The 10,582-nt window shown below is 42.3% G+C and overlaps 1 protein-coding gene across 1 annotated transcript; it reads left to right on the top strand.

Annotated features, from left to right (window-relative positions):
- The first annotated feature begins 3,810 nt into the window (after window positions 1-3,810).
- On the top strand, window positions 3,811-10,144 carry SAYSD1 (SAYSVFN motif domain containing 1). Its single transcript, XM_016154322.2, has 2 exons — window positions 3,811-4,093; window positions 8,995-10,144. Exons 1-2 carry the CDS (start codon window positions 3,887-3,889, stop codon window positions 9,337-9,339), a joined length of 552 nt encoding a protein of 183 aa, XP_016009808.2. The 5' UTR covers window positions 3,811-3,886; the 3' UTR covers window positions 9,340-10,144.
- Window positions 10,145-10,582: the final 438 nt, after the last annotated feature.

Here is a 10,582-nt window from a genome sequence, read left to right as displayed (position 1 = left end):
TAATGGGTATTATTGGTTAGCTTTTTCTGTGTAACAACAACAACGACAACAAAAAACACACAAGATTTCCATGATAAAATATAAAATAAGCATTTATTTTTCATACATCTTGGAGTAAGTTGGAGTTAGATGTTTTAGGTTGGGCTCAGCTGAGTAACTATATCCATGTGACTCTCATTATTCTTGGACTAGCTGGCTGCTGTTACAAGGTCCATCTCATGGTAGTGCAGTATTAAGAGGGCACATTCAACAGGACAAACATACTTCTAGGCCCTGCTTGCATGTCTGCCATCCCATTGGCCAAGGCAACTTGCAAGGCTAAGTTCAAAGTCAAGAAATGGGACTATATTATACTCTGCCTTTTATGGCATGGATACAAGAAGTGAAGAATTGAGGACAAAGACAATATATCACAGGGCATATAGGTATTTTATTACTTACAACTTACAAATGTAATATATATTATATATGTATGTGTATATATGTTAAGTAGCTAGTCAGACATGAGCAACAGGGGAACAAAGGAAATGGGACCCAGCCTAAAGACTGCCCAAAGAACACCCCAATGGTAGCAGAATTCTGGGTATGCAGATGCACACTAGGCAAAGAGTTATATAGCAGCCAGGTATCAATCAAAATGACCTAACTAGTCAATCACCTAGGAATGTCTCTGGAACCACCCATCACATCCTAAATATAAGGCAGACATTCTTACTTCTGAGCTCTCTTTGGTGCCCTTTTGTGGCCCTTTTGGCCCCTTTGTGTTGATTACTGTGCTGGGATCGTGTGCCTCCTTGGGGCATACTTTGTCTTTCTAAAATATACTTTCAATAAAACTACTAAATCTCAATGACTTGTGACTCTTCACTGTATCACTTGAGGAAGAACCAAAGGAAAATGCTAACTACACTTTTGTGCCACCCTTATCCATCTCCCTCCCGCCCTGCTATTGGGGTGACACCAACTCTGATATTGAACTCTGATCTCCCAAAAGTGACATATATATAAATACATGATTTGGTATGTACAATGTATTTCATAATAAAAATTAAATTCACATACTATAAGTAAACTTTGAGACCCTTCTTATTTACTCCTCTCATAATCTTATCCAAAAAATTAATGAAGTTAATTTGGCAATTGCTCTTCGTTATCATTTCTTTCATTTTTACTTTTTTCTATTGTTTCAACCTCTTCCAAAAAGGATTTAAAGAGGTTTATAAAGCACTGAGACAAAATAAATTTACAAAAATTCAAAAAATGAGGCAAAGGGAAAATAAGGTTACCAGAGCAAGATGGACTGGAATGACATTAGCATCTGGCTGGACATTCTGTTTGCTCCTCTCAATTCTATTTCCACCCTTCTCTCCCTACTCTCTGCTCCAGTAAGGGCTCCCTTTATCTCCAGCTTCTTCTATAGCTACATGTCTCACTGGGTTCTGATGACTACTTTTGTCCTCTTGCTGCTTGAGGCTTACAGGCTGGTAACACTTCCTGAGAACCATCTCTTGCTGGCTTCTTTAATCCTGCCACACCTTTGTAACTAAATCCTTCACAAAACCCTCTGAGGGTGCCATGTTTCTTGCCAGGGACCCTGACTGTAATAGCCCACAAACTGCATGCCTTAAGTCTAAATGCCTATTAGAAATAGACCATAAACACAGCTCTGAGGTCTCAGTGTGATTATCAAGTGGGAAACACAACCAATATAAGAATCTCCAGTCCCTGGAAAGAAGCAGACCTACTCCTGGCACCAAGATGGGCAAGAAATTTTTTTCTGTAGTTTCTCAGTGAGATGTCATTGTAGTATAAATATCCTATTCTCTTCTGTTTTATAAATCATCTCTAATTATTCAGGGCTCAGTCCCAAAATATCTTCTCTGCCTAACCACACTCTCTAGGTGATCTCATCTAGTCTCATAGCTTTAAATATCATACACATGCTGATGACTCCCTATATGTATCTCCAGTCCTGACTCTTCCCTGAATTCCAGTTTTCACTATCCAAGTGCTTACACTGGACGCCCAATGGGCCCCTCAAACTCTTGTCATGTCCAAAACAAACTCTCCATGTTTATTACATAATCTTCTCTTCCTAGTCTTCCCCCATTCCAGTAGAGGGCCCCAGCATCATTCACTTGGTTGCTCAGGGTACGTGTGGGGTGAGGAGGAGTGACAGAAATATGCCATCCTTGATTCTTTTTTCTCACACTCCACACCTAATCCATCTGCACATCGAAGTGCCTCGGATCTTCAACATATATTCAGAATTGACCAATTGTCACCACCTCCATCACAACCACTCTAGCCCCAACAGCCAGTCTCATACTACTGTACCTGCTCCCCAACTGGTTTCCCTCCTTCTACTCTTGGATTTCCCATGGCCCCACCTTCAGCAGCCAGTGTGATCCTTTAAAAATGTTGTATTATGTCATCTCCAGCTCAAAATCCTCTAATCAATTGCTCTCACACTCAGAATGCATACAAAATCTCCAACATGGCCTATAAGATCTTATATGATCTGGCCGCCGGATATCTGTGCATCTTTATTTGCTACCATTCTCTCCTTGCCTCCCTCTTCTCGTTATACTGGCCTTCCTGATGCTCTGTGAGCAGGTTAAGCATACTGCTTGAGGTCCTGAGATCTTCGCACTTAACTGTTTCCTCTGACTGAAACACTCTTCTACAGATAGCTGTGTGTGTCACTCGTTTCGTTTAGATCTCTGCTCAAATGGCAACTCCTCAGAGAAGTCTTCCCTGGTCATTAGCTCTAAACAGCCCCACCATTCCTATTCCTTACTTTATGTTTCACCATAGCACTAATCAGTACCTATCATTATATTAAATATAAATATGTAGTTATTAATTTGTTTCTCTATTTAGCATGTAAACGCTAAGAAAACGGGTTGCTTTCTTTCTCTCCATCATCTCTAGTGCCAGGTACAATACTGGACAGATGGCAGGCTCTTGATATTTTGTTAAATGAATAAAAGACTCGATTCTAATTTGTCTAGTTTCTTGACTCACACTCAGCAAGAGTCAAGAAATATTTTGAGTAGCACTTAGCTAGATGCTTAGAGCTTTAATAATCTAACAGTCCCTGACCTGAATTGTGACGTTTTGGGTGAACAGTGATTGGAAGAGGGCAAAAGGGAGCCATCAGAGTACCAGAAACATTCTTTATCTGAATAGTAGTTATATAGGTGTATAGGTATGTATGTACAAAACTATTGAGTCATACATACACTTAATATTTGTGTATTCTAAGGTGCACCCTAACAAAAGTTTTTAAATTTCTGATCTATTTACAGACAGCAACAGGTAGTTCTCATTGTGGTAACAGCAATAATAGAGGTCCGCATGGCCTGCCTGCCTGTGAGCAGCGAAAATGCCACCCTCTAAGTGCTGAGATTGGCATACTTGTTAAAAGGAAAAGGGGAGGCTGTGCCCCATCTTCCTTCTGATACCAGAACCTCTCCCAAATCACGGGCTTCCTTCAATGACCTCGGTCCACCTCCAATATGAGCGCTCAACTTAAAGATGTTCCACACGCTGGAGAGCAGATCCCTGAAAACAGCACATAGCAGAGCTTCCATCAGAGGAGCCGAGGCAAGAGAAAGGAACAGTGGAACAATCTTTCTGTCTTAGATTCTTAACAACTGTGCCTGAGGTGCACACTGCATCCACACGCGTTTGGAGGGGACTATTAGCACACACAGCCCAGCTAACGTCACAAACGGCCCACGCGGGGACCCCGAGCCCCACCGCGCACGCGCAGCAATGACCGTGGTTACGCAGGCGCACCGCGGCCCAGCTTGGACTGTGCTGAGTGCAGGTTCCCTAAAGGCGGGAGCGCGCTCCCAGGAGCGCCGGGAGGGCGCGCGCCATGGAACAGCGCTTAGCCGAGTTCCGGGCAGCCCGTAAACGGGCCGGGCTGGCGGCCGAACCCAGCACTTCGAGCCAGAGCGCACAAACCTCAGGAGAGAAGGCAGAAGCGACTGTGACTCCAGAGTCAGCCTCAGGATGGCTGAAGCGGTTCCTGGTGTGGAAACCGAGGCCCGCGAGTGCCCAGGCCCAGCCCAGCCCAGCTCAGGTGAGATAAGGAAGGAAGGGCTCACCCGGGCACCTGGCTTCTGGGCTGCGGTCGTGGCCACCCAGGAAACTCTGGGCCGAGGCCCCGCCCCCACCCACCACGTGATGGCCTGCAGGCCCTGCCGGGGTTGAGGAGCGGCCCCGCCCACACGTCGTGACCCGCAAGCCACGCCCCCTTTGGGTCTCTGCGGAGCCTCTGCTGGCGTGGGCGGGGCTGCTGGCGACTCCTGCCCGCTCAGGGCCGGGCCTCACGTCTCGTGCCTCAAGTGTCACGACTGATAAGTGGCTGTGATATTTTCTTTCCATTCTGCGACCCATGCAGCTCCTGGCGGGAAGCGAGGATCTAGGGTCCTGAAAGAAACCACTCTGTCCTGGCGTTATTCACAGCGAGTTTAGTTACCGTTGTGACACCTTGTGGCTTTGGGAAACCTCTCCACAACCTTGTTGAGCCACAGCCTTCTGCTAATGGAGGGTAAAAGGTCTAATTGGCTACTGAGAAAAAGTAGCACTTACTAAAGCGTCATTTGATTTCGCACCTGGAGCACTTGCAGCCAGTACCCAAGTAGCCTGTGCTTTAGAAATGGTATTTGAATACAAAACTTGCAAAAGTGTGGTAGCTGTAACCGCCAGAGGTGGTATGTGCTTGTGCGTTGCTATTGAACTAGAGAAGCTTATTGAAGTTCGATAATGAATATTTAGATTAGTTTGAAAGCCTTTTCACACTAAAACTTTTTGTTAATCCGTTATTTTGCAGACGAACTTAATCACATCTCTATCTTCATTAAGTTTTCACTCAGTAAAGTGGCAGAGTGTTTTGCATGGAGATTGGAATATTTCTATGTGGGAATACAAGACAGAACATCAAAGGAAAACTAATGCTTTTGAGACAATCTGTGACACAGCCTTTGTACCTCGTGAATGTAGTAAGAGCCAAATGTAGTAAGAGCCAAAAATTTCTTTAGAGAATTAAAACATACTGGAGCAGAAGTGTACCTACTCCCTTAAAATTATTTCTATTAAGTTTATTTATTGCACAACATTTGGTTTTAGGGAATTTTTAAAAAATCATGAACTTATTGTTACTCAATTTTGAAATCATTTTTCATAAAACAAGGCTCCAACTGACTTGCAGAAAAAGAGTGCTGCAGAGTTCAGTCTACTTACTTGCATGAAATTTGTCTCAGGATAACTTTACTGTTGATTAGAACTCACTGAACACAGTTCAAAAACAATGTCTAATCCACACAGTGAGATTTTTACTGTCTGTCTCATTACCAAAAGAATATGAGGTCATCAAATTGGTCCCAGAGAATCTGAACTTGGAGAAGGCTTCCATTATTAAAAACCGAAAAGATGATTGTCTGACAAAAGGATGAGAGGAAATGTCAGACCTCTAATTTGTTCTTGTTAATCAAACTGTTTCATAAGGGACTGTCCTGAGCTCATATTTATTGACTCAGTTCAGTTATCATTCCTCAGTTTGCTCTGGTGTGAAAATTCTCATTATATTGGTGTTTTTCTAATTTACGATACATCTCCACCTAATAATTTTGGTGGCACACAGTGGCATATCAGAGACTTCTTAAGCCTTCTATTTGTAATTGCTTCTTTTTGGTAATCATTGATAAGGAAGCCTCAACATCTTCCTTCTCCTACTCTTGAATTTAGTTTGGGGAAGTGCAGTCTCCTAAAATACAATATTTTTTTCCGTGATGAGCTTCTACCACATTAAGACAACAATGCTTGTAATTTAAAACATTCTTTAGAATCCCTCTCTCTCCATCCCCAGACATGCCCACATCAGCTCTCAGGGCACCGTGTAGCCCCAACATCCACTGTCCACACCCACCCTGCAACTCCTCACCTCTAAACATTGGTTCAGGTTGACCCACTGCTTAAGTGTGCCTTTTCTTTGGAGTCACCTAGCTAAGCACAGTCTTTGCATCAGCTCCTCAAATCCAGGAGTTTCCTTTAAGTGTCTTTCTTTCCCTGGCCACCATTCGTTCATTCAGCAAAATCCTATCTGTGCCCACTACATTCCAGCTACTATGCTGAATCTGGAGAGACAGTGCAATAAAGACAGACAAAGCCCTGCCTTCACAGAACGTACATTTGAGTTTGGGGAGGCAGACAAAATAGCAGAACAATGAATGGTATGAAGGGCAAAAAAACAGGTAGTATGATAGTGAATTGGGATGAGGGTTTAGAGTGCTACTTTAAAGTGGGTGGACAGGAAGCACCTCACTGAGGTGACGTTTCATAAGGAGGAGCCACTCTTGCAGAAACCTGGGAACAAGGCCAAGGGAACATGTGGTAACATTTTTGCTGAGGTTTGTAGAAGAGGGAGCTAGCCAGGTGATGGGAGGGGATGTGGGCATCCTTCTCAGAAGGAAGGAGATACAAGTGCATAGGCCCCTAGGTGGGAAGCAGCTTGGTATTTGAAGAATAGAAGTGTTTTCCTCAAATTATGCCTATATGTGCTATGATGTGCTATGATGACCACAAACATTTCCACACATAGCTTTTATAGCAGAAGGTACACTGGAACTAAAACAAATGCCAAATGAAGCAGAGGAATTTCCATATCCCTCTTTTCCTTTCTTTGTTCCCTTTGCCAGTTCATATAACCACCCCTCATTTCCTAGCTCTCTAACCCTCCTCTTTACCATCTCCCATAAAGTCTCCTAATTAAGTAAAAAGGGCTGTGTGAGGGAGACCATCCTCACATCCTAGACCAACCTCATCTCTGCCTCTAACTAGCTGTGTGACTTTAGGGGAGTTATGTAACATTCAGTGTTTCCTTACCAGTAAATGGGAATAATAATGCCTGCCTCATGGATTATAGAAGATCAGGCAGCTTGAAGGCACTCAAGCATGGTAGCCACAAGCATTATTTTTATACTCTCTCAATACTAAAATAAACTCAGTTTACTGTGTATTACAAGTTGTATGCATTCAAAATGTATTGTGTGTCCATTAATCCATCATTTTGCTTTGACTTGTGGGTTACCACCCTAATCTCTGCCTGGTCTCTCGCTGGGCCTTCTACGTGAGCTGCTAACAATTTCCCAGCTTCTATTCTTGCAGTGCATTCCCTACCTGGCAGTCAGAGTAGTTTTAAATAGAGATTAGATTATGTTCCTGCTAAGACCTCCAGTGATTTCAGTATTGTGCATACTGGTCACATCTGAAAGGAACATTTATTTATTTCTTTAATAAATGTGTGTTGGCTGGGGGTGGTGTGGGGGGGGCATATGTTACTGATATGTTAAGGGCCTTTCCAATCTAACTGAAAAGATAATTACAAAGTCAATGCTAAAAAAGAGGGTTCTAACAAAATAGAATTTCCAAAGTGACAAAAATCACATGACCTATATTTTTTATTGAGACCAAATAATATTTGTGACCTTTTTAAAAATTATCACATGAAGAATAGGGGATATAATTGAAGAAATGAACTAAAAGTTGTGTTCTGTCTTGAAAACTTCTGTGTGAGGTGTTGCGTTGGGCTCTGAAGATACCAAAAGATAATGAATGGCAGTCTGTGGCCTCACGGTAACAATCTAGGGATACATGTGACCTATATTTAAAATGAGACACTTCAAATCCAAATAGTTTGGTGCTTGATGAGAGAGCCAGTCAGTGCTCCGGGAGGCAGTGGGTCAGGTCACCCTCCTTGATGGCCAGGGAGGTCAGGGCATACACAGTTCACCAATCCTGGATGGAAGGCAAGGTGCTGAGGAATGGAAAGGAGACCGAGGCTGTTCCAGGCCACAGGTGGGCAGTGTCTTTGGGTAGTAATACCAGTTGAACTGGAGCAGAGAGTTTATTTATATAGCAATAAATTGTACAGGAAATTTTTTAGACCATCATTTTCCAAATGGTAAGTCAGAACCCATTAGTGAGTGGTAAAATCAATTTAGAGAAATCTAGTCCTCTGTTAAAAATAAATTTTAAAAAATAGAGTAGAAAAATTAGAGCTTCATATGTAGTGAAGGTATTTTTTGATTTGTGAACTTTTCTTGTTACATGTATATATACATATACACACACATATACATACATGCTGGGTCACAGTATAAAATGTATTTCGTATTGTGGGTCACACCCAAAAATGTTTGGAAAATACTGGAGTAGAGATCAAACTCCCTAAAGCTACCTAAATGTCTGTGTATCTCATTAGCACCCAGCACAAAGGCCTGTGTACTGGCATTTCTATTGATTAAATGGAAGGCCTTGGATTCCAGTCCAAGGAGTTTAAATTTTAACCTGTAGGCAATAAAAATTGGTTGAAGGTTTGTGAGTAGGAGAATTGATGATGTTTTAAGAGATTCATTTAGCAACCGTACATAGATAGGTTGGTGTGGGAAGGGAAGAGTTGAGAGGTAGAAAGTCCACTTAGGAGACATTGCCTGGGCCTGGGGAAGGGGTGTAGAATGGTTGTTGGATGGAAAGGTTATGGCTATAACAGTAGGTTTTTTTTTTTTTTTTTTTTTAATATATGAAAGGAATTTTTGTTTTTGTTTCTGGTGTTGTCCTCATTTTAGAATCATGTCACTCACAAAACATATATTGATTCTGTGTGTGGAGCATACGCATGGCAATTGCAGTATCAATTACTGGGGAGTTTCTGTGTGGGCCAGATTCATCTGAGGGAGCCCATCCAAATGCTGCATGGTTTTTATCGGGTTACATCTCACTAAGTGCTGATCCATTTTGATTCAGTCGGAGCAGGGCACATGAGCTCTTTGCAGATGATTGTTTTAGAGAGCAGGGCAAGAAAATAGAAATCAATGAGCCAGAAGCCTTCCCAGAGCGATGAGAGCTGTCTCTCCAGATCGGTGTCGATCCTCTCAGCCCTATTACCCTTTATTCTTACTTTTGTTTGTTTGTGTGTCCTAGGAAGCGGCTCAGCCTGAGAGCAGCACATCACAGCCCCCACGGACTACAGCCGTTCCCCTGCCACTGCCAGGAGACCAGTCTTTCCTGATCAACATCACCTTCTTGAAGGTCCTTCTCTGGTTGGTTCTGCTGGGACTGTTTGTGGAACTGGAATTTGGCCTGGCTTATTTTGTCCTGTCCTTGTTCTACTGGATGTATGTTGGGACACGAGGCCCTGGGGAGAAGAAGGAGGGCGAGAAGAGCGCCTACTCTGTGTTCAACCCGGGCTGCGAAGCCATCCAGGGCACCCTGACTGCAGAGCAGTTTGAGCGTGAATTACAATTTAGACCCCTGGAGGGGAGATAGGACCGAGCTCTGCTGTCACGCAGCTAGGCTCCCACACTACACGGTCCTCTGAGTCCTTGGGAGTGGACTTCTGGGTTGGTTTCAGGTGCCTCAGACTTGCGGGTTAGTTGAGACCATGCAATTCTTCCTTCTTTCCCTGATCTGCTGCAATTTTATCTTTGAACTTCTCTTTGGTTTTGGTGAAACTCCCTGAAAAACACTGTGGGTCTGATGCAATTTATAAAAGTTACGTGCGCAAGAGAGACCTGTTTGTCTCATTATTTGAGGGAGATGATTTTAGAGCACTAGAAAGGCATTGGGAGATAACTTTCTAAAATGTCCAGCTGTTTGTTAAAATGGTCAGGTACATTAGGACTGTATATTAAAAGTAAAGCTTCTCTTTAAATCTTTTCATATTTACAACGTTTTTTCCCCTGAAAAGTTCATGTCGCAAGTTTTGTTTTGGGTTTGTTTGTTTGTTTTGTTTTTGGGGGGTTGCTTCCGGTTTTAAGTCTTGCATTATCAGTCATTAATGGTATTGAAAAATAAAATATTTTTAACAGCTGCTTTTCAGAAACAGAAACCATTACCTATCACCATCTGTCACTCTCCTCAATTATTCTACCCCCATAAGAGAAGACAGAGTCTTAGGTGACAGGCGGGGAGGGATTTCACAAAGTCAGTATTGGTAGATTTGATAAGTAGTTATTAATGATAAATTCAGCAAGAAAAAAATTCTTGAGTGTGTACAAAGGGAGTCTGGAAATGGAACTCCAGACTTCTTGGCTGCTCAGGTGATTTCATGGGTTCCAAGGGCCTAAAGTAAGCAGTCCCTCCACCTGTGGCAACTAGTGAGCAATTATGTAAATAGCGGTAAGCAGGCATGCTTTCAGTGTTTCTCTTCCAGTACAAAGTTAGAGTTTGGGTTCATTAAAACTGGGCAAAGCAAACTGTTAAATACTTTTTCTTTTTTTTTAATAAACCAGACTGAAGAGTAAGAAGACTTTAGTTTTAAAGCAATAGTTTTTTTCAAACTTAAGATTTTAGGAAATTAATTACGTTTCTAACTTCAGAATTTATTTTCTATGAAAGTACATGAGATAGTATTAAGTAATGGAGGCTATTGTTAATTTTGTTTCGTTCTTGCCTGATTTACTTATTATAGCAAAATTTAGCTCAATTTAAATTTAACTTTGATCCATTGAATGCCAGCACTCTCCTAGGTGTTTGAGATATAATAATGAGAAAAACAGATGTACTCCCA

The sequence above is a fragment of the Rousettus aegyptiacus genome, unplaced genomic scaffold, assembly GCF_014176215.1.
Source record: "Rousettus aegyptiacus isolate mRouAeg1 unplaced genomic scaffold, mRouAeg1.p scaffold_m13_p_1, whole genome shotgun sequence".
Lineage (NCBI taxonomy): Eukaryota > Metazoa > Chordata > Mammalia > Chiroptera > Pteropodidae > Rousettus > Rousettus aegyptiacus.
This window is presented reverse-complemented; position numbering and strand designations above follow the sequence as displayed.